The 24,121-nt window shown below is 43.3% G+C and overlaps 1 protein-coding gene and 1 long non-coding RNA gene across 3 annotated transcripts in view; one reads left to right on the forward strand and one right to left on the reverse strand.

The window, feature by feature from the left end:
- Window positions 1-710: 710 nt before the first annotated feature.
- On the reverse strand, window positions 711-21,922 carry TTC34 (tetratricopeptide repeat domain 34). Its single transcript, XM_075113889.1, has 7 exons — window positions 20,341-21,922; window positions 18,541-18,766; window positions 16,595-16,787; window positions 11,698-11,864; window positions 10,624-10,891; window positions 10,135-10,349; window positions 711-4,872 (listed from the first exon to the last, which is right to left on the reverse strand). Exons 1-7 carry the CDS (start codon window positions 21,870-21,872, stop codon window positions 4,354-4,356), a joined length of 3,120 nt encoding a protein of 1,039 aa, XP_074969990.1. The 5' UTR covers window positions 21,873-21,922; the 3' UTR covers window positions 711-4,353.
- A 619-nt stretch (window positions 21,923-22,541) lies between these two features.
- Window positions 22,542-24,121, forward strand: part of LOC142066360 (uncharacterized) — a 68,201-nt gene continuing 66,621 nt past the window's right edge. For both annotated transcript variants that reach the window (XR_012663689.1, XR_012663690.1), the window contains exon 1: window positions 22,542-22,683. This is a non-coding gene — a long non-coding RNA (uncharacterized LOC142066360). The remainder of the gene's footprint in view (window positions 22,684-24,121) is intronic.

Genomic DNA, 24,121 nt, shown 5'->3' on the forward strand with positions numbered 1-24,121 from the left:
ATTTATAGGGAACAGAGAAATATTTGGGAGTGTCTGTACCCAGCTCAGGTTTGAATAAACTACAGATATTTAATCTTTTCTTGGGATGAATGTAGCTTCAAGCTGGTTTAGAAATCAGTGGGTATCCAGCTCCACTATTTAGATAGGTTATCAGGCCATATTCTCTTCTCGATTACATTAGTGTTGATTCATATAAATATACTTGAATTCTTCACTTATCTAACATTTACATCAGCATGCCTTAAGAATATGTCCTAAAGCATGTTGCACAACACACTTTCAAGGAGCAAGTGTTTCAACACAGTTCCTTTACTAAATAAGTTCAATCACCGGCTACATGCACAGAATGAGGGATGCATCTCAAAGCAGTTGGAAACAGCTCCATGATTTTGATGAATCGCAGCTTCACATTAAAGAAACATACAGAAATAACCACTGCATTTTTTCTATCCAGATTCTGCAATCTGGAAGAAGTAGAAACAATATCCTGTTAGAAAATGGCATGTATATAATGAAGTAGGTGATTCAGCTGAGTGGTCCCAGACCCTGACATGGGTATGGCAACAGATAAGAATGAGATTTATCAGCCTGGAGGGGAGGGAGATGTTTGTTGATAAATACTGATAGATTTCTGGTGCGTAACTACTGCTGGCGGGGAGACTGGGCTGAAAGGAAAGCAGCCAAAGCCAGCTCCCTAGTGAGAACAACGCCTTCTCTGGTGATTGCTGTGATATCTTGTTTAATATAGCAGCAGTCTGGCTAGAGCCAGACTCAAGTGCAGTGATTCTATTAAGGCATCTTAAATAGTCTTCATGGCCTCACTAGCACTGAAGGAAACATCACAATTAGCCTGAGTTATAACCAAAGCCAGGGACGGTGATGGTCTATTAAAAACAGACTGGGTACTCAGAAAAGACTCCTTCCCTGCAAACTGCAGCATGTTGTTTTTTTGAAGATACCATCTTGTGGCAAAGCATAGTGTAACAGAGCAGAGGAGGTATGTGCATGTGCAGGCATAGTGATGCTTTCGGCCATTGGGTGCACGGGCTGGGCAGTAGCTGAAATAGATGGGTCACATTTGAACGTGTTTGCTCCCTGGGACTCCAGGAAATGAGTGTCGGAATGGGTTGTGGTGAGCGTGAAATTGTGCTAGGCATGCATAATGCAGAGACGCTGCTAATCAAACCCTCTCACTGTGACTAATCAGAAATATCTATTTGATATTCCAAGAAATTAGTTGGAAGAGCAAGCATGTAACAGAGAAATAAAGAACAAATGGGAAGCTTAGGCACAGGCAAAGACCAGAGTAGTTTAGTGGGCACAGAAACGGGGCAGAGAAGATAAAAGAAACAAAAATGCTAATGAAAACAGTTAGGATCTGCTGAGAGAAGCAGCCATAAACCTGGGCCATAGGTAAGAAGCTATGTTCCTTCCTGGTGCTTAAAGAAACAGCAGCTATAGGCACCTGAAAACAAATTTTTCCTCAGCATAACTCTATAGGAATCTTGCAGGGATGCATGTGGTCCCTATTTTAAAAGAAAAATGTCTTTAGGAGCAATAAATGCACTCTATTCAGAGCAGCAAAGAATATATATTAGCAAAACAAAACATCCCAAACCCTCCCAAACTTGCTAAGAGGCAGCTCAGGCCAATGGATGGAATATTAGCCTGGGAGACAGGACAACTAGATTGTCTTCCCAGTGCTTTCCATCACTGGAAAGTCTGAGGAAAGACCACTGAGTGGTCTGAGGAAAGTTGAGTATCCTGTTTTTATATAATGGAAAGACTTGGGGCTTTAAGAAAATCTCAGTTCACTAGAAATTACACAGTAAAATTCAGAAAGTTGGTATTGCTTCTCTCAGCAAGAGGCTGCTAATCCAGTAGGCAGTGTGGACTTTTTTCTTGTCTTCTTGATTTAAACCCTGATTCTTTCTTCACACAGTTTTTGTACTGATATTATTCCTATCTGTCAGCATGGATAAGTGGGAGGAGAACCAGATTCACGATCTCTCTGTAATAAAGTTATTTCACTTGAGTGCAGCTGAGCATCTGTGCGTCTGTTCTTTGTGTGTCTAGATTTCTATGTTTATATAATATCTTCAGCAATATTAGTTGTGGCAAAGGAGACTATACATTGCCTCAATTGTCTACACAATGCAAATACATTGTATTGACATAGACATCTCCGACTAGGTATTACGAAAGTTTCTTTACTGAGAGGATGGTCTAACACTGGAAGAGGCTTGCTAGAGGTGGCAGATTTTAAGAGGCAACTGGACAATGCCCTTAATAATATGCTTTAACTTTTGGTCAGCCCTGAAGTGGTCAGGCAGCCAGACTAGGTGATTATTTTAGGTCCCTTCCAACTGGAACTATTCCATTCTAAAAGCCACAGAAGGATGAACCTGCTTAAGAGAGAAACTGTCAGCTGAATGACACCGAACTAAACCTGCAACTAAAAGAGGGAATGCTAACAGAATAGCTTATGTGAAACTGTGAAGAGATTTATTATTCCAGTCAATCAAAAACCCAAAACAAAAATAAAGGGAAAAATAATTCCAAAGCCCTAAACAACTGCTTCTCAAAATTTCACCACGAGACACAGAGAAATTCCTACCTGTTGGTTACTGTTGGAAGAAAAAAAGGAGCAAATTTATTTATTTCAGCTTGCAAATGCAGCCAACAGTTACTTAAAGATATAATTTCATGCTTGGAAAGAAACTATCCTATAGCATCTTGATGCCCCTTAAGAGCAAAAAGTTCTCATCAGTGTCACTAGGATTAAAATCAGAGTAACTTTTCTTGAATTTGAAAGGAATGAAGCCCAGTCTTACCTGTGCTCTTAGGGAAGAAAAAAAGGAGCATGCAGAGAAGAAAAAAAGATGCAAGGGGACAGAGGGTACCATTGCCTATTGGGTTGATCGCGTGGCTGCCGAATGAAGTTTCACTCTGGAATGTTGCCTTTCAGAAAACAATGTAACAAAAAAGAAAAAAGTTCCGTTTCCCTTTCATCCTAATCAAAGCAGGAGAGCAGTTCTCAGTATTGCTTTAATCTTTGTTTTCAATAGTAGTTTCTATTTTTCTTCACGGTTGTATTATCACACTCCAAAAACGTGGGGAGGAATTCGCTTGGAGCAGTCAAAACAAATATACCAGTCTGTTGGTTTGGGCCCCACCTCATTGTTTCCTTTTTGCACAGCACAGGCGTGCTGCTTCCAAATTAAGCTATAGACTCCCATTCCACAGATGACACACCAAACCACACAGAAATTGGGTATATCGGCACCATCTCTGTGCTGCCCCCTAAGTCTAGCTGTCCTTACAGGTGATGAAGCTATATACGTGAGAGAGGGCAAAACCCTCAGGGCATGTGAGATTCCTGTGCTGTCCAGCAAGGATGATGAAGGACCAGGGCTGAATCACTGCAGAGCGATCACATTACCACCTTGGCTGTTGCCTCCAACCCCAACCTCCTACTTGTACATGGATCCCTTCTTGATTAGTCCATGCTCCAGAGCTGTCTTTTGTATGCAAAGGTCCAGGAGTGTGAAAGATGATATTTTGCGGGCTCTTGTAGACACCCCTACTGAGAGATTATCTCCATGACTCTGCACGGGCGACCTGAGACACAGGGATCTGGAAGTCCAGAGTATAGCTGCCCGTATGTCCCAGATAACGGGGTATCAGTCACTAGATTGGATGTTTCATCTCTGCTGTGTGTCATCCTTCATATTATCTATGTTCCCTGGGACAGAAAGAACAGTTTACCTGGCATTTGGACTGCCCCACTCCGCTATATTGGTGCTGATCATTGCAAATCCACTAGGTCATGGTAAGGGCAGCTCTTTCCATTTAGGAGTGGGTCATCTGAGTGCTGTAACACATATGGTCCTTCACAAACATGTTACACGTTACTTTTGACTGATCCTTTTTGACCAGCCTGTAAAAATGAGGCTACTTAATTGAACGGTATCTGTTAATGCTAATCAAATAAATAGCAAGGAACCACGTGGTTGTTATTAATACACTGCAAGCTATCTGAAGGTTTTACTTCCTCTGTTTGGAAGCCAGTTAGTTCAGTTCAGCCAGACAAAACACTTTCTTCACCAGGGGTTGTTTATAGACATCCACAGTAACTTCAAAGAATACCAAATACTATAATTTGCCTTTTTCTCATAGCTCACTTGGTCAGTTTTGTTTCACTACCTGAAACTTTCTACTTCTAATCTTGCTGTCCCATGTCCAGTGCCATGTCCAGTGCATATTTATCATGAGCATCTCATCTTTCCCTAATTCTTGCAGCCTCACAAACAAACTAGAAAGCAGACACTGGAAAATCCCAAAAGAGAGAAATTAATGTATGCTACAGCTTGATGCCTCTCGCTTAAGTCTTGTTTTCAGCTTTTTAAGTTCAGTACTTTTATCAATTTTAAGACCATAGTCTGTGATTTTCCAGGCTTCTTCATAATACTGCATTTCAAAGTTATACTGTGCAATCTTATGAAATGTTTTGGTTAAAACGTCAGTGCCAGGGCCATTCGTGATGCTGCGCAATGCCATACATTCGTCTAACTGCAGTGCCTCGATATACTGCTTAACTGCTGCTTCTTCCTCAGACATTGACAATAGCAGGTGTCCTTTTGAGCAGTGGTCCTCAACGCGGGTTTTAAGACTGTTACAACCATGCTTCTGGATCACTTTCTCCAGATCTTTCAAAGCTTTGTCGTATTTTTTTAGGTGCGTAAGGCAAGTGGCTCTCTGTCGGAGATACCTTGGATTATCTTTGCTTGTCAAGACAGCCAGGGTGTAATAACCAAGAGCCTTCTCATAGCGATATTCCTTAATCAGCACATTTCCTTCTTGGGCTGCTATCTGTGGACAGAAAGTTACTTAATATTAGTTATTGAAAGTGGGGGGAAAAAAAAAGAGAGAGTAAAATACCTAGTCTGGACTGGCCACAGGTAGACACGACACTAAGAAATTTTGGATACTTTTTCAAATGTTGAAATTACATCTAGTTGGAGAACATAGAGTTGGCATATTTTTTGCATGCAGATATGAAAATCTCAGCTCAATGGCACTTGCTGTTACCTCAAGGGTTTCTGAACTGCTTTTCTTTATGTCTTCATGTTTTGCTAAAACTTTTTTAGAACATTTCTTCTGAGGTTGTTTACGGTCCTTAGGAATGATACGTGAACTGAAAACTGAATGGACCCAACTTTAGAAGTAGACAGTGTTCTCTTCATGAAACCAACTTTCTGCCATGGTCTGCTCTAAGAGGTGACTGTATGAAAATTGCATCTTCTGTTCAGTAGATAGATAGCTCCATGTACTGCCCCACAAATGTTTGCATGTGCTAATAACGAAGGTTGGTCTCTGCTTAAGTTTACCCAAGCTATAGGAAAAAATGACCAACTGATGGCTTTGCTAATCATTAATCTCAAATGCAAGTGAACTATCTGCCCTTATCTGAAGGCAAAAACAACAACAAGAAAACAGAGAAGGCAGAAAGAGTCGTATAATTTTTAGGTTCATAAAGGTCAATAAAGAAACCTCCATTAGAACTATTTGCCTCAAATGGATTTCTCATTATTTCCCTTTATTGGTAGTAAACAAAGCTTTTAACATGCTGCAGCACAGTGAATATTTAAGTTATAAACAAGACTGCCACAGGCAGCTTAGGTCTTACAGAAGGCTGAGCCAAACAAGCTGAGACTTCAAGCACAGGTTAAATGTTTTCATCAGTCTCATTCCATGGGGTATCACACATTGCCTTTGGATGCCTGTGGCTCCCCAGAATTCAGTTAGCCCAGCCACTGTCTCAGGAGCCACACTTGGCAGCCAGCTCTGGTCTTTCAGTCTCTTTGTGTGTCTTGACTTTTTATTTTGGTTGACTTAGATTAGAATTGATTGCTGTTTAGCAGAACTAAGGAAAACAGTTCTGGATGAAATGAATACCACAGGTCAAGTCTAAGCACCTCACCTGAGACCAGTGGCATGAAATAATTTAGCCATTGCTAACAGTTTATGAAGAATTCTACCCCAGTTATTTTGCTATAAAGGAATGTAAAATCCTTTATGTAGTCGTATTTATTAGAGAGTCTCTCAGCTTCCACACAAAAAGAAAAAAGATAGGACCTCTCCACAAATGCTGTCAATCACTGGCTTTAACGGTTCTGGTAAGGCAGCCTGTCCAAAAACATCTCAGATGTCTGTGTGTGTATACATTTAAAGAGTAGCAAATTCGGTTTGTCCTTTCAAGTGTGTTTAAGGCAACTAGTCAACACAAGTGTTTTCTCAGTGGCAGGATTTTAACAAGGGATCAAGGTGGAATTGCGTCTGCATGTGAGGAGCATCCTGACGAGAGATTTTTTTTCCTAGAAATTCTAAAGCTTTAGGTCACATTGTTCTAAAGAGCACAGTGCAGTTCCTCAAAATACTTGCGTTTGTATAGTTAAACTGTAATTTTCAGCCTTTAAGGAGCATTTGTTGTTTCAATGGCAGAAGAAAAATATCATTTTTGTTGTTCTCCTGAACGGCTAACCTAATGCTAAACCTGCTCGTGTGCTAGCCCGGATCGTTTTGGTGTACTGCACACATGTGATATTGCCACTTATTAACTGAGCCACTGCTTTGATGACTTCACATTTCACTGACGGTCCCCAGAGAAAGCAAGCCACGAGATTCTGGGTTTCCTGCTGTGCTTGGAGGAAAAAGGTGCATCTGAGAATAAACGATTCTCCCTCATCTTCACTGATGGTGTAAACATGGATTAAGCAGCTGGATTGTCTTTTGGCTCTGCCTGATTTAAAGGAACTGGGCTGGGACCCACTTTTGGTGCATAAAACAGCTGGATTAATCAGCAACTTACCTGCACATCATATTCTGCACAAAGATGAATATGAAAAGATGATTTATGGAAAGAAGATGCAGGAGGTACATAGAAAGCCAGAAGGATATTGCACAACTGGGTTCAGCTGCTCTCTGCATGTGGCTTTCGAGAAGCACTCTATTGCCATCACCCTCACTGCCGGTAACTTTGGAAGGCCAAGAGCAGGCTATGTGGTCCGTTCTGAGATCAGCTGTGGTCTATCTTCAAACTTGTCACTGAAGATTTGATTATGGCTTCCAGACTGAAAGGATGCTGGTGCCATCTGGAAAGGGCTTGGTAGGCCATAAGTGACTGGTGCCTGGACTGCTTCCTGAGTTAGGTCTCTGTGTCTCCTTCTACCATCTAGTTACCTCTACCGCTGTGTGATAAAGGACTGAAAACACATATATTTGAACACAAAACACATTTTTGTTGCATCTTTGCTTTCAGACCCTGGTGACTGATCTTATGTTGAAGTTGACCAAGGTTCAACTCCTTAGACAGAAAGAAAGTGAGGAGTTTAATGGATGTAGAATTATGGCCAAGGGTTAGTCTCTGAGCAGTAAATACCAGAAGACTGATAAGCATTGAGCTTTGGAAGAAGGTTGGATGTTTTCAGAACAGTTTGGAAGAAGTCTTGTCTTCTTTACCTGCAGACCCTATTTGGGGTCCACGTGCCTTCCTGGCATGTGGAATGGCAACTTCTACCTTGGACTGAGGGCCTAATTCTGACACAGACCGTACAGCTTTTGAGACCGTTTCTGTAGGAGTCAGCTCTGGATATCCTATGGCACGTCAACAGCCAACAGAAAGCGCAGCTCTGAGGATCTGGGCAAGGAGGTAGCAATCAGTCATGCATTCAACCTTTGACATAGGAAACTGAAGGGTTGAAGCTGAGCTAGCGGCAAGCAAACTCCCTTCCTCTGACCTTTTGCAGTTTAATAAATCTTTCAGATTCCTATTCCCATGGGGCTCTCCCAGTTGTTTACAAATTTCTTAGCATGGGACCCCTTGGACTATAAATAATGGAAGAATTTTATTGCTTTGTTTTTCATGAAAAAAATCAGTACATCAAGGAGCTCGCCTTCCTCCACCCTTTCCTATTCAGCTTATGTAGAATTATTTTTAGCTTTTCAGACCAGACTCCAGGGTAATGATGACACATTTCTATAATGCCTGTAATCTCCAAACGCTCTAAAACAATGTGGCAGTAGTACTTTTGTGCGTGGAGTGCCGAGACCGAGGGCTGAGCATAAATCACTCAACTCCTCACTTGTGAAACAGAGGTAACAGAAAGAACACCCTCCCCTAGAGCGCAGTTAGGAGCCATGGCAAATTAAGGCCATCGCTGGCGTTTTTGGCACTAATTCTGTCTGTAAGCTTTTTTTCTTTTACTAAGATCTTCCTTTCACACACAAACTGGAATAACCTTGCAGGCAAAAGGAAGTGCTACTGGAAAATCCTTTGAGACACCGGGCAGGTGAATTAACCAATTCCTTCCCCACCCCAGCAAAATACATACTTATCCCCTTGTCACAAAATACATATTAAAAAAATCCTTTGTGATTCTGGGCTAATCAGTAATAAAAGTAATCACACTCAGTAAACTGCTGAAGATTAGAGAATATGGAAAGATTCCCAGGTGTTTGAATCCAAATGTTTACTCAGTTGAACAAAAGCACAAGATTAAAGATTAAAAAAAAAACAAAACAAAACTATTTTACTTCCAATCCTGGTATTGAGTTCAAGTCTTGAAATTGGCCCAGCCAGCCCTGTTCTCTCAAGTGGCAGAGAAATCTTGCATGATAAATAAGCCGCCAGTAAGAGGTTTTATTCCACACCCTGTCGACAGCTCAAAAAAAGACAGAAATATAGTGACTGTCCCATTTTAAAGGTTTCACTAATCTGTGGCACCAGTGAGTTCCTAATACATCAGTGCAGTTTAAGCTGTATAAAAATTAGCTTTATTTTTCCTTTTTTTTTTTTTTTTTTTTTTTTCTTATTGAGAGCACAAGAAAATCCCTCCTGTGTTTTCTCAGAAAGCAGCACGATGGACTTAGCTGTGAGACTTCCATGCAGAACAAGTGATGTGGCAGCAGGGGAAATTCAGCTGCAAAACGTATCTTCATATATAGATGCCTCCTTAGGGCCTCCAAAGACACATTCTTGATTGTACCTTTATCAACTTTATATAGTGAAAGATAGCAAATTTGCTCCAAAACCTTCAAACTCTTCCCCATAAGACTGAACTTTTTACATTATTCAGAAGAGAGGGGCTCTTTTCTCTGTAATGGGGTATATCTAGGGACAGGTAAATTAATACTTGTTTACTTATATCCCCCTGCTGTTTTGCTAAAACACATACAAAGTACTCCTCTCAAGATGCATTAAGTATATCAGCATGTTGTTTGTTTTATAACCTGGGAGAAAGCATAATAATATAGCTTCTCACCAGGGCGCACACAATCTACAAATTGAATAAAAGGAAGCAAACGCTCTCAGAACAGAGAGCTTCTGGGTAATCAGAATTGCAGATGCTTGAGTGAATGTTAAAACTCCTCAGCATCAATCTGACCCTGTCCTGTCTTGTTATTGGAGATGCTTTCTCAGAGCTGGATGCACTTTTGGGGAGAAACTTGGAAAAAATACTGAAAAGTACATACTTGGGTGGACTACAGCAATGTCCCATTTTTGTGTTAAACAATTTTAGCTAGGAAAACCAAAATCAACCTCAAAGGCTAGTAATTTTATAAAAATATGAATATATTTAAATTTCTAAATGTTACACAAATGAGCAAAAAGGACTGAAGCATGTAATGTGACTGAATCAGATCCTTCCATTTCATTTCAGCAAGAAAATGAACAAAATATTAATTCCCCTTTCCAAGAAGCACCATGTAACTCATATAGAGGACAATATTAGCAATGATCTTGCTAAATCTCTAGCTGCTGCCCCTCACATCCCCTGCATTTTAGCATTGGGATTAAACAGGTCTCATGCTAGGGAGACCAACAAGAAATTCCCCCAGGTGGTAAGAAGTGGTAATGATGAATTATTAGAGATTGATGCAAGGTCACTGCAATGAAAGAAATTTGGATTCAACTCCCTGTTCTGGCCGAAGTGAAGGCTGGAGGAAGAAGCTAATTTGTTCCTTGTTCACCTGATAAATGGCCTTCCCACACACTTCTGTTCAGGACAAGGCAGGGAAAATCTCTGCAGCCTAATTTTCCTTCCTATTTCCCCACTGAATCCACAAATGTACCTGAGAAAGATGGTGCTGTTGCTTAGCATCTACGAAGTTCAGGAGAAATCCCAACTCTCTCTCATCTTTCTTAGCTAGGATGCTGAATGAGTGAGCTGCCACTGGCACGCTGTTCTTCTTCAGCTGCAGCACAGCTAGTCTTGCACTAGCAAAATCATCAGCAAGCGAGTGGCCAAATGCTTCCTGAAGGTGATCAAGGGCCTCTTCATACCTTCCTGTTGGTTAACACCAGTACAAGCTATATAACCCATTGCACGTGGAGAAAAAGACATCAAGAAAACTTACCAAAGCAGGATTTAGGTAGCTTATCCACATAAGGGTATTAATTGCTTTATTACTTTATTAATTACTTATTACTTTCCCAAATATTTGCAAACTTTCCTTGAAAAGTACTACACAACAATACACTTGCCATTTAACATTCACTTTCTTTTAATTTACTGCTCATTCACTTAGTCTGATCAGCTATGTAAAAGAATGGGCACTTACCATCTGCAATCAAAACGTCTGTGTAGAAGATGTGATATTGTGCATCCTTGCAAATTTTAATTAGTGCTTTTGCAATCACAAGAAGATCTCTGAGGGTTTCTTCTTTTGAAAAGCCTTTAGTAGTAACGAGCTCGGTTAATGTAGCCCTGCCATACTGAAGAAGCCACTGAGTGATCAACCCTTGGGCTTCAGGCTTTAAAGACAGGATAGCTGGGATCACTACTCCTGCCTCCACCTTCAGTGCCGAGATCAAATCTTGCACTGCCTCCTATGGAAAAACAAGACCAAAAAATGAAACGGTAGCAATAACTATGTATTGGTAAGTTGTTCTTTCAGTTCTCTGCTGCACTTTTTTGCTCTTCCCTGTCCCTGTGCTATTTCTTTTCCACTTGCAAAGCTGATGTAAGAGCATAAAGACAGGTTTGGATGACTATTTGCAGAGTGTGTGATTTGAACTCCTCAGATTATAATTGAGAAAAATTCTTACAGCAGCAAGAAAGGGATGCTGTGAATGAGTAAGTGCAAGCAGGATTTGGCTCAGCCAGGGTAAGCTAGCGCAAATCCACACACCTAATTGGAGATGCACCATTTCCAATTCACTGTAGGACAGGAGCGATATGCAGGTGAAGGGTAAGGCTATTGACTATATTAGAAGCAGATAAACCATGCAAACATCTGACATGACTTCACAGATGATGGAGAGGGACTCACTAAACCTGGAAACTGTTCGTTCTTTTTCCTCTTGTTGTTGCTACGTTTCATCTAACACATTGTCATGAAAACGTGAGACCAAATGTAAGGGAGAGTTTGCAGCACTGCAAATCAGTGCATAGTAGTGACAGTGAATATGATCTGTGATTAACATTTAGTCTTCCTCTCTCTAGACTTGGGAAAGCAAGTCAGTAATGTTAAATGAACTACTTATACGTCCACCCAAAGCAAGAGCCATCGCTGACCAAATTCTGTGAGAAACTCTTTATTTCAGTGAGTCTATGACAAAGCCTGTGGTACCTTACACTAATATTGCTTAATACCATCAGAAAAATCACCAGCAAGTCAATATAGCGATAATACCTTCTGCTGCTTCAGAGTAAGGTAAATGAATCCTCGTCCACTCAAAGCTTGCACGTTCCTAGGGTTGTCCTTTAGGATGGCATTATAATCAAAAATAGCAGTTTTCTTCTGACCAAGGTGCCCATAACATCGAGCTCTGATGAGAAGACAATCTTCAGCATAACCACCTGGAGGAGAGAAACGCAGCCGTGCTTACTTGAAAGGTGTCAAGTCTACTGCTGGAAAACAGAGTGCAGTAAGTCCCAGCGTGTACAGACCACTAAGCCTCACTGAAGAGCTTCGAAGCAGCTAAGAGAAAATGATGCAGTAGAACTACACGTTGCATTGTGGTGACTGGAGGAATGAAAAGTATCACTTTATTCAGAGCTACGGCAAGGTTGGAATAAGGGGTGTGCTGGATGGAGGTAAATGTGCTATGGTTCGGAACCGCAATCCACAGATGTGACTGGAAGAAGAATAAGGAGGGTGCTGGAAAGGATATCGAAGGACATCCATACGAAGCTATGCAAAACAATCCATTTTGCCTGAGGATACCTGATTAAATACAATGAGAGTACTTAAGTGGTAGTTTCCTATATTTTTGTTGCCAGTGGAATTCCTGTTGCACGCTATCAGTTCTGAGTTGAAAGGGGAAAAAAAAGGATCTATGTCAGGCTGGTTTCCAAAGCACAGTACTTAATCAGTTAAGTGTCATGCTGAGGCTAGCAGAATTCTGTCAGGGAATGAATTTTCACTGGTGAAGTCTAGAAAGTGTTTCCTGGTGTGTATTACAAAGCCAAGGCTACTCTGATGTTCTAGTGGTGTACATGTCAATGTGATTCTGCAGGGAAATGGTGAGCTGTGGTTCAGTGTTGCTACTCAGGACTGGAGTTCAATGTTTAGCTTGGCTTCAAAATTCCTCTCTAACCTCATAAAAAACACTCAATTTCTTTGAAGGTCATCATCGAACTTCGGAAACGCATCTTTCATGGCTGGTTGGGATAATTTCAATGTGCTCGACACAAGCCACAGAAACATTAACAGGACAGAGAGACAAAGCAGTTTGGGTGTTATGCTACCCTGATACCAATGTCAGCCTAGAAGCTTTCCCACACAGGCAGCAGGCCCACCCACCAATGTGAACAGGAATGTGAACCTGGTCTTTCTCTTTCTGGCATAAAGCTAGCCATGGGTCTCACTTACGGATAGCTGACAGCAGAAACCAGTGTATCTTTGTACTTGCTTTATAGGCCACCAAGAAACAGGCAAGCCTGGACTAATAAAAAAGCCTGGGCTACAGTATGTGCAAAAAATGCTTTCAGGGCATATATTTGCTGCTAAGATGAATTTTTAAAAAAAGAAAGATTCTGCATGTTATAAACAGAAGAACCAGTTCTGGGAATAGTACAGAGAGAAAAAAAATAATTCTAACAGTGATTTACAGAAAGAAAGGGCATTTTGCTGAGAGTAGTTGTATCGCTGCATTTTGATTTATAACTGTGACTGTCCTACTGTGACCCAACTTTACCTTTCCAGACAGGAACAGGAACCATACTGTGCCAGGCACACCAAAAACACAGGCCCCGCTTCAAAGAGTCTTCAGTCTAGTTAAACATGCCAAAGAACATTGTAATAAAAAATTGAATGAGTGGAAAAGGTAACAGAATGAAAATCGTAAAATCACACTGCTCAACTAGCTCAAAAGCTTCCTGGTTTCTAATAAAAACAAATGCACACGTCAATCAACACTGTCTATCCTCAAATATCCCTGACTGCTTTCCTGATTGCCTCAAGGTCTCAGCAAGAGTGGGTGTCCTCAGGAACAGCCAAAGGAAGCCAAAGGATGCCTGCAATCATTAAGCACTCAACCTTCCCATGCAGGCAATTTTTTCTTTCTACCTTCTCTGGGATACCTAGACTCAGCTAACTGGCAGTATAAAGAAATCCCATGTTTGCTACTTGTCATGAAAATACTTCTAGCTATTTTTCAAGTGTTCTGGAAGGTTTTGCCCTTTGTTGTTCTGCCCTAGGGTCTTCCATGCATTTTCACAGGGATCTCTAAAAGCCAGCATCGTGGTGCTGCTCTGGAAACAAGCAAAAGGAAGACAAGGCTCTTGTAAAAAGGGGATGTCTTCCTATCTCCACATCTATCCCTCCACCACACCTTTCTCCAAAGACACCATGAATGTGCAACAAATGGAGGCAACCCACCAATGACATGACCATCATGTCAGGATCTGAGCTGGATTAGGATCCAACTCATTAGAAGGGGTCCTTGGAGATTTTAGCATGATGGAATACGAGCAGCACAAATGGAGAAGAATGCTCTAAGAGGAAGATATGTGAGGATGGAGGCACAAGGCCGCTTGGCTTAGTAAAGTGGAGTCAGGAGGTACACGGTGTTTTGGATAAAACAGTAATCCAGACAGGACTGGCTAACTTACTGCCACACTTAACATGCACTGGGATTTGTGATACTAAGATTCTGTTTTCTCTGCTTTCAAATAAGTGCTGCCCAAACAAACACATATAGTTGACAATGAAAATCATGGTCGCTTCATTCACTGGTTGCAGAGCATACATCTTTCTGCCATTCACGTGCTCCTTCCTTTCAAGGCATTTTCGATAAGGATCTTAATTTGCTCAGGGCTGTAATCAATAACTGTGGCATCCCAATACTGGATGATAAATCATCAGTGTCACTGTAAATATTTTTTCATAAGGAGGTCAGGAAATGCAGTGTCTTGCACAGCTGCCTGCAGAGGTGAGCCAGCAGACAGGCTCCTAGCAATTCTTTTACAGTAATGAGGCTTTTTTTCTCCGTCCTGATATGCTCCAAAACTTCTGTACCAAAGGTTATTATCGCTCTGGATCTCTATCAGTTGGCTCCCATAAAGACAGTATCTATCTATTAACAAGCATCTGTTCTAGCAGGTGGGGAGTTGATAAGCTGGAATGCATGGGCTGTGAAATGGAACCATCTCAAAGCAATTAACAGGGTTTTTTTTCCATTTTCATAAACCAATCTCTCTTCCTCTCAATGCTGCTGTCATAATATTTGCTCAGAGTGAAAAGCAGATTTCCACTCAAACATGGTTTTACTTGGAACATGCCAGAAGCATTTCCATGTTACCCTGCTCCCTCTCCTTAGGAAAAGCTAGGATAATGATGCGTGCAAGCGGGTGCATTCACTCTTTTGCACTGGAACTATGCGTTCATTGGCCTGTTGGAAAAAGAAAGCACGTTGTTTGCTGTAGTGACTGTATTTACAGCATGTTCATTCTAATGAAACAGGAGGTGGCAAATAAGTTTTGTTGGTAGGAAGGTTTTCAGGGTACTAACTGATGTAACAAACTAAGGCTGAAACAGGGGAGCCTTCTACTTCTACACTACTTGTCCAAAATGGGCTGAAGCTGGCTCTGTTTCAGTAGCTTTTCCAAATGACTTACCAGCTAGCATCTCCTCTAAAAGTTACACAAAACAAAGAGGATGAAGGCTGCTTCTTTCTTCTGAAAGGGGGATTTCCTTCATCTAGATGATTTTGTGAAGTGTCCCCTTATTCACACTCTTCCAAGGACTAACTGCTGACAAGGACCAAATTCCCCTCTCATTTATCACAAGTTTGGCTTTGATCTCTTTAAGAAACAATTATACTGTGTTTTCAAAGGAGGTCTCGTCTCTTTCTAGATCAACTTTAATTTTCCAGGGAAACATTTCCAAAAATACGGTTGTCCAGCCTAGCAGTTGGACAAGAGGATCAAAAATCCCTGGCTTATCTTGACATAATCAGGCTTCAGGCTTACCTCAGTCACCTGCGTGGAGAGTTACTTACTGAAAAATCAAGTTTTATAGAAGGAAAAGTAATTCTGTGGGATTTCCTTGAGACTTTTCCCTGTATTTTGAGCATGTACCTGTTACTGTGATAAAACAGCACCCCTACATTATGTACAGAAGAACCCCCCTGCTGTTCTGCTTTTCCTTACCAATAGAACAGCATTACACTGCTTATCCTAAAAGGGTCTTTTTTTAAACCACAGTAAAGAAGAAAAGTATGGCACATAAAAAGGAAAATGAACTAATGGCTCTGAGAAGATAGCACTGCTAACATTAAAACATGTAGTTTGTTCGACAGCACAGCTGTACTTGTGAGAAAATCTGTGACCACATGTATGAAAAAAATTATGGTTACAGATCAGTTTGTCAGACCAATTACTCAGAAGCAACCTACAGCAACCGAACAGTAATTGGGGTCTGATGGTTGGTAGCAGGTCTACTGTAACAAAAGACTGTAAAATGTGAAGACAACATACACTGTGTTTCCTGTATACTCTGCACATTACTTTTCTGGAGCAGAAAAATCAGGGATACCTTTATATTGGAAATTTCAGACAAGCAGCTGGAAATAGCTGGGCTCAGGATGTTAAAGACCGTTTCCAAACTATGAAGGAACTGTGGGTTCTTTGTGTTGGTATGACCCAGAAAGGGTGGTTTACACTTGAACTTAACTTTTAGCATGTGAACAATGCAACTTAAAAGAATCCTTCACTGTGCTCCAGGAGGATTTCATGTGCTAAACAACAGAACAAAATCACGTGCTGGGGCTTCTGGACAGGTTAAGAGAAGGGGCTGATGACCCTCTAGAACTGAAGTGGATCCTTGCAAATGATTTCAAGGAGTTTACAAGCTACTTACAGGACAGTAAGAACTGCAGTCACTGTTTAGTTGCACTATTTCATGGTCCAGATGAGTTGCTACTTTAAACAAATTTTATCCTGCTCTTCACCTGCCTTTGCAAGTCTACTGTTTCAGTCTTCTCATTGGGGAAATGACAGACGAGATGTGGTCAGACATGCTTGCCCACCCACTGATCTGATTTCCCACAGAAGTAGATCTCCTGTCAGTATCTTGACAACCCTACCTGAAGCAATGATGGCAAAGGAAAGGTAGGCAATGGCCTCTTTGATGTCAGCATCCTCCTGTGTGTCCTTCAAGATGGTCAGCGCTCTGAAATGGCAGTGAGTTTGCATCAACTTCCGGTCCTCCTCTTTGAAAATGTCCATGATTGGCAGGAGGCAGGAGGTATCTCCTATTCTGATCACTTTCTTTAGCAGCTTAACAATGTGAGAGAAAAAGGCAGGATTAAAATACTGGCATGAAAAGATAAACTCAGTCATGCTAAAGCTGGAAACAAAGCTGTCTGGTGAGACAAGTATGCTTTTACCCGCTGCTTCCCCATGTTTCACTGGGGCTTCAGCCAGCCACGGCCCAGCCAAGGACCATGAATCTCTCTTACTTAACTCCTCAGCTGGCCCTAGTGTAAATGCATGTTGGAGAAAACATTACTTTCTTTCTTTTCTCACCACCACTGCAGCAGTGGAAATCATTCCAGGAAAATACTAAAGCTGCTTTGCTTACTTTGGGCAGCATCTGTTCCCGACTGGCAGTTAAGTGTTTTTATAAATACAGCTGAACCCAGGATGATTGCCCCAAAGAGAGAAAGTTTCTGTGAAACAGAAGGATTCTAGTGACCCCTTTTGACTGTGAAATGGAAACCAGTGAATGAATGGAAAATCAGTGAAGTGCTGTGCCTTTCTTTTAGTATTGCTATTGGGAATCTGGGAAAAGTATGGATTCAAATCCACAAACTACTGTCCTCCTGGAAAAGACTCGTGCCTGACATACTGTATCTTTGCCTCCGTTCACTAGAGTGAAAATCACCAAGCAATTTTTTACAACATTTCCTACGGAAAAGAATCAAAAGGTGTCCTCCAGTAAAGCAAATGTACTTAGCAAGTACTCAACATTCAAATCTGAGCCCCAGAAGCTGGCACAAGAACGAAGTTATCTTGATGAACCAGACACATCCATTGAACTTGTTACTTTCTCTGCTCTTATTCATAGATATAAGTGTCTCGGTGCTGACAGGCAGGTGGGACAAAAACATTTTGAAGATAAATTTTCAGTGACATATATGTTCCATCTAGAACTTGTAGCAGAAACTGCAGATAGGAATCTAACTTCCAAGGGCAACATATGAACTCTAATAAAGTCGTGTCATTCATTAATAGCCTTCCCAAAGGCAGCAAATTACACAAAACTTATTTTTCATAGGGAGTAGTGAAGTGGTGACAATAAAACCTTTCTCTTTACTGCTAGTAGAATTTATATGGGATTTTTAAAAATGCAATAGTTCCCTCTGATGGCAGAACCAGGTAATTCAGCTTTGTAATCCTTGGTAGGAGAATCGACATGTTGGAATCTCTTTCATGGTTTCAAGCCCAAGTCATTAGCCGTTAAAGAAAGAAAACTGCAGACTGATATTTGAGCTTCTGGTTTTGTTTCTTTCCCAGCCCCCCCTACAATGCTTCATTAGGATAATCAGTTAGGTAGTAGTTCTGCCTTCTTTTCTCTAGGGGAAAATTACCAGTCCCATCAATATTGTCACCAGGGGCAGGATGCTCAGTCATGCTCTGCCTGGTTAAAGTCTCTGATGAAAAGTGCCATTAAACAGCCTGTGATGAATGGGCTGTATTTAGGCAGGAATCCTTGTGTGGCCTGTGCTACAGACAGAAAGTCCTACACGAGGCCTGTATTTACCGATTTACCACCATTCCTGAGAAAAGTCTTGCAGCACAGGTTGGGGTAGGTGCATCCCCACTGGAAAATCCATCACAGGCTGCGTGAGGGGGTGGGTTCCAACTTTGCACCATGTGATGAGGTGGCCTCACAGTGCCAGAGCCTTACAGTGGTCCCTCTTAAGTTCTACCACACATCATCTGTATCAGCCAAACGGGTTGTTAACCCTCTTCACCATGCTACCACTAATCACTCCCTTATTCGCTCTGCTAGCCAAGTGCTCCTTACCTGGTTGCCGTCATACATGAAACCTTTCTTCAACTGCAGAAGCGCGAGTCTAGCCAGGATGGGAGACCTTTGTGGATTTCCTGAGAGTGCTAATAAGAGGAGCTTGTGAGCTTCTTCTACACAGCCCATCTGGTACAGGGCATCAGCACAAAGGATCCGTGATGCTTCATCAGAAGCGTCCAGCTCTGCCAACAGAGAAGCCAGCTGGTGAACCCCAAGGGCATCTCTGGAGGGGAAAAAAAAAAGAGAAAGGGAAAGACCACCTTCAAGGAAAAAGTGCTATTGAGAGTAACAGAGCCTCTTTGTCTCAGCTGGAAGCTAAGAAGCAGGTTGTCGGTCCAGTATCAAAATGGATGATACATTTTACCATACCCGGCACCACAGACATCTCTGCCACTTCATTCCATAATCATAATCGCTCTTTATAAAAACATGTTCTTAAGCAGTTGTGGCTCTAAAGAAAGGTTAACAAATAATGACTCCTATTTGTGGTTGCAGCTGATAACCCAATGGGAAAAGGAAAAAGTAAGTTTAAAAAGTTAAAAAAAAAAAAGATTGCCATTTCTCATGAAAAGCTGTGTGTTAAAATTTGCAGGGACTTGGAGGAGCTGTGTTAACAGGTAGCTTCTTGTTCCAGAAGCAGTGACCTGTGTCTGAGGGGGCTTGCATTTGTGCCCTGATCTGCCAGTGCAGCAACAAATGAGTTAGCACGTTTTTCCGTCCTTCAGTTACACCACCGGAGTGCAGGCCCCAGGTACTGGGTGTGAAATAGGCATCACACAACTGAAGAACAAGGCCACAATAGTACTAAAATTATTAAGAGATTAAATAAATGTGGGTATCAGTTGTAAAGAGCAGCTGCCCGGGATGAACTTTCACATGCTTTTTCCCACTTCAAATTTTCAAGTTTTCCACTGAAATACTAGTATTTCACATGAGTAAAAACTGAGAAAGTAACACAAAAATTAACTTTTGGAGAAAACGGAAGACTTTTCCTGGGGCGGTATCTGACAAAACTTTGAAAATGAAACACTGAAACCGTTTGATTTAAATAGTAGCTTGTTTTGTGCTGGAAGAAATAAAAAACTAATACAGATACTGCTTCGATCAGTAACCTTTTCTGATCTTTAGAAAGATAATTTTAAGTATTAAAACCTCAGAGTCCCTCTGTTACACCTCTTTCTACCTTCAAACTCGTGTTTTAATGGATTTAGCTGGAATAGTTTGGTGTTCTTGTCTCAGTCTCCCAGTCTTAAATATGACAATGCAGTTAACATTGAAAAAAGAATTTGGATTGCCAGCACCAAGTGCGTGCACAGCAGCACCTCAGCTCTGTCTTGGAAGGACACCTTCTAGGGGCTTGGTACTTCATGGCCCACCAAATCCTTCAGTTCAGAGCTGAGAGTGAAAGGAGCCAGCTAGCACCAATAAATCTGTTTTATTATGGGTGTATCTAATCCTTTAGAGGAGAAATCTCTCTCTCTCTCACATCTTGCTTGCTGCTAGCTCAGGCCAATTGGTATATCATGGTTTAACTTCCATAGAAAGATAAAGCTGATTTGGCTACGTGGATCCTATCGCATTCTGACACACCAGCAAACCTGTATTTGTATTTTTCTGGAATAACCACACCTATGCAGTTTTATTTCAACTTGTTATGTTAATTAGGAACTTTCAAAAGGTCTATATCCTATTCTCAGTTACCTGAATCAAGTACCCTCTCTACTACTCAGGCCACTCTCTTTCTCTTAGAAAGTCCTGTTTCTTTTCTACCCACGGGCTGAACTGCCTCCCGCGTACCTCTTCTTCTGGAGCATCTTCTGTCCTTCTTCTTGGAGAACTTTTAGCAGCAGTCCTCTTTGGTTCCACGGCACATAGGACTTGATTGTGAAGATGGTTTCTTCCAGCTTTAACTGGCATGCTGTGATATAATCCAGGGCTGTCAAGTAATGGCTGCCACCAGAAAGCCGGATAAGTCCACGTCCACATAAGGCCTTAATACAGCTGTTAGGATGTGGGGAATCATGCTCAATGACCTTTTGAAAGTCCTGCAAGGCTTGCTGATGGTCATGAGTATGAAGGAAGCAGAATCCTCGCAATGCTAAGAGACTATTGTAGTAAGTTTTCTGCTCTGCTGCCAAGAGGTGGTCGCAGATATCCCGAGCAGTTTTGATGTGTCCATGCAGGAGGTGGCAGTCTGCTAGCCGAACGCTGAGCTCACGTTTGGACGCTGGGGAGATCTGAAGGAGGAACTGGACTGTCTGGATAACAGAAGGGAGTAGTTCAGTACCATGATTGCCTCTGAGTTCAGTCTGAGTACGCACAGCCTCCCTGTATGCTGCAAACTTCACCTCCAGGACAGTCCTAGCCTGTTCCTCTATCCTCTCAGCATCATGTGATGAGAAAAGCTCTTCAAAATGCTTCATCGCCTGGGCAGGGCTTGCTGCAAAGGCTTCTGCTAAATCCTGCATCATTTCCTGCGTCCGTCCACCTAAGAAGAAATATGCAGCAGCCCGTTCCAAGAGCAGACCCAAAGCTTTCTCATCTCTCACATTATTATCCGCTGAGAAGCCCTTGAGGGCCTTGCTACAAACTGCCACGCACTCCTCAAATTTGCTTTTCTTAAAGAGGTAGGCTGCCTGCACCCTGCAAACCCAGCTATCATCTGGTGCCACTGCAGACAGGAAGTCGTAGCAGTTGCCCAGCCACTGGTCCAAGGAACTGCAGTCTGGGATTTCTTTCTGATATGTTGTGAGATAATTACAGAAGGCCTGGATGACCTGTGGTAGCTCTTCTCTTTGCCTAGTACACACGTAGGCCACCACCTCAGCCCGATGCATCACAAAGGCTTGGATATAGTCTGCAACTCCCTTCCTAACTTGTGTCCCTGACAGCACCCATGCCAACGCTCGCAGCAGCAACAGTTCAATTGTATACTTTGGGTTAGCCTTGAGCAGGGTATTGCATTTATTCACCACCTCCTCCGTGCATCCTCGCCTGAGCAGGGTCTCCAGTTTATAGACTGAGGATACCACGTTGTCAGGACTTAGGGTGGAAAGAAAGATGTTAGCTATTCCCACACTGAGAGAGACAACAGCCAAGGTCTTGCTCTGGATCTTGGGAATCTGATCCTTGCCTTTGCACCACATCTCCAGAGTAGCTACCACTTTCTCCCAGAGCCCTTTGTCCAAGGAGCTCACTTTCTGTACTGCCGTGGGGGCACTGCGGCTGAAGGCAGCCATGTAGAAAGCAGTGGCTATTGGTAATTCCTGCTGGGCAAGATGGTGGTCCCCTTCTTTGCAGAGCAGCGTGGCAAGCTCCTGAGGTGACATTTTCTGCACTTGTATCTTCACCGAACAGCATCACACATGTAACGTGGCTAGTGTCTGTAAAACAGAAAATCAGCAACGTGAGGGGCTGTGGAACGTGGCAGTTTTTGCTTGGGGGGCAGCCTTCCAACTGACAGACACAAGCAAGCCTAGGTCCTGTGAAAAGCCAGCGTTTTGTCACCGACAGGCTTCCTGGGGAGCAAAGCCATGAGGAGAAACACTACAGCGGTTCTTAGTCCACAGCCACGTAACGCTGGCCAGAAAGCAGCCCCATGACCTTGTCAGTGATCCCCATCCCATTGACTGTCCAGGACGTGGGGCTGGCAGGCCGACCGGGCTCTGTCCTCCCTGGCTGAGATGTCAGTTTGATAAAGTTTTTATCATCAGGCGGTTTGTCAGCGCCGGTGGTGGACAAGGAGGGGACAGAATAGCGCCTTGATGCTTTGCCCACCACTTGCCTTTCCTCCTTTGCCTTGGAGAGGCAGGAAAGGGAGAAGGAATGTAGCACCTTCTCCCTGTTCCTACCCCAGGGGAAGATGCGGTTTGGTGCAGGGACCTGAGCTCCAGAGCCCGCTCCTCGGCCCACACACCTGGGGTCCAGCCCGCCCAGCCAGGGGCCCTCAGGAGCGCCGGGGGTGCGGCTGCGCGCCGCCACGCCCGGGCGGGGAGCGCGAATACCTGCGGCCGGGCGGGCCGGTGGGCGTCCGGCGGGGCTGCGGGGCGCCGCCGAGCGGGCCGGGGGCCGCGGTGGGCCGGGGAGCGGCCTGCGCCCGTCGGGGAGCTCCAGGCGCGACGTGCGGCGAGGCGAGCTGAGGTGAGCTGAGGCGAGGCGAGGCGAGGCGGGACGGGACGGGACGGGAGAGAGCAGGGCCGGGCGCCCCGTTGCCTGGAGACCGCAAACACTGGCCCGGCGCCGCCGCCGGGGAGCGGGCGGCCGCCTCAGGCCTGCGCGGCGGCGGGGAGCCGTGCGCGCCTGCCTGAGGGCGCCGCCGCGGCGCGGCCCGGCCCGTGAGGAGGCCCGGCCCGCGGCTGCTTGTACCCGCGCGAGCCCCAGGGGCGCGTTTCTGCCCCGGGGAGGCCGCTTCGGCCGGCGGAGGCCCCGCGGCGCGGTTCGGGGCGGGCCCTTCCCTCCCGTGAGGGAGCGGGAACGTGAGGGAGCGACCGGGCCCCTCGACCCTCGGCGGGGCGAGGCCAAGTGAAGTGGTTACCGAGAGCAGCAAACTCTCTGTGGTGCAGCAGATGTCTTTAACCTTACGTTCTAATATCAAAAAATGGTTTTAGCAGTTCATCAATTATGTTTTTAGGAGAGTTTAGACTGAGGATGTTCCTTTAAGCCAGGGCCTTTTCTGAAGTCTGGCTTTTTCCTTATCTGCGTTCTTTGACATTCAAAAGAGAAAAATCGCTTTATGATTAATAGAGATTTTTTGCTGCTTTATTAAGAGTTTGCCCATTACTTTGATTATTTTCACTTTAATTACCCTAATTAGCCATCAAGATATAATTTAGTATTGCTGTCACATTAGGCCACAGGTGATATTGCCAAGAAAGACTTGAGGGCGTGAAAAGAAACAGTTCTGAAATAGAAATCACATTAAAAGGAGCTGGGTTGATCAAACGCGTGTGCCTCTCTGCCTCTCCACTGAGGTTGAAGCACAGCTTGTGGGAATAAAAACGAGGCTGGTGTCTCCGATGGATTGTGGTCCAGGCTGCAAAAATCATTACCCATAATTTGACTTTGCTGCATGACTGAGTGGTGTGGAAGTTGCTCCCAGCCACATTTTGCCTTGTAGATACAAAGAACATGGAGGATGCCAGTATTCTCCATTCATCATTCCTAACATAGAGTCCCAGTTTAGTTAAGAATCCGGTGTGCTCACTGCTGTGCCTGGATGGTTGAAGGGAGGTTGTTACAACCTGCGGAGTTGGCCAGAAAGGTAGCATCAACAGGAAGAAAGTATTGTGTTGACTTAGGGTTATAGAGCAGGTGGTACGAATACAGCCAATTTAAGTTGTGCATCAAACTTAATTTATGTTCCTAACTTTGGTCCTTAAAGGAATAAGAGGATCATCTCCAAGAACTCAATGCTGATGGAAGAAGAGAGTGTTTTTCTGGTGGACCCCGGTATGATACCTGAGGTGTATGAATAGAGCCCAGTGTGAAAACCCGTTGTTTTAAGTGGCAGAACCAGCAATGTAACTTGGGGACCCTGGCTCCTAGCATTTTTCTCAAGCTGTTTGTCCTACAGGGTAAA

This window comes from Phalacrocorax aristotelis, chromosome 19, assembly GCF_949628215.1.
Source record: "Phalacrocorax aristotelis chromosome 19, bGulAri2.1, whole genome shotgun sequence".
Taxonomy (NCBI): domain Eukaryota; kingdom Metazoa; phylum Chordata; class Aves; order Suliformes; family Phalacrocoracidae; genus Phalacrocorax; species Phalacrocorax aristotelis.

Coding starts and splice junctions, on each gene's coding strand:
- TTC34 (XM_075113889.1), bottom strand. CDS start 21,872: ATGTCACCTCAGGAGCTTGCCACGCTGCTCTGCAAAGAAGGGGACCAC. Junction 16,788..18,540: donor TCATGTATGACGGCAACCAG/GTAAGGAGCACT, acceptor CACATTGTTAAG/CTGCTAAAGAAAGTGATCAG. Junction 4,873..10,134: donor AACAGCACCATCTTTCTCAG/GTACATTTGTGG, acceptor TTCTGTCCACAG/ATAGCAGCCCAAGAAGGAAA.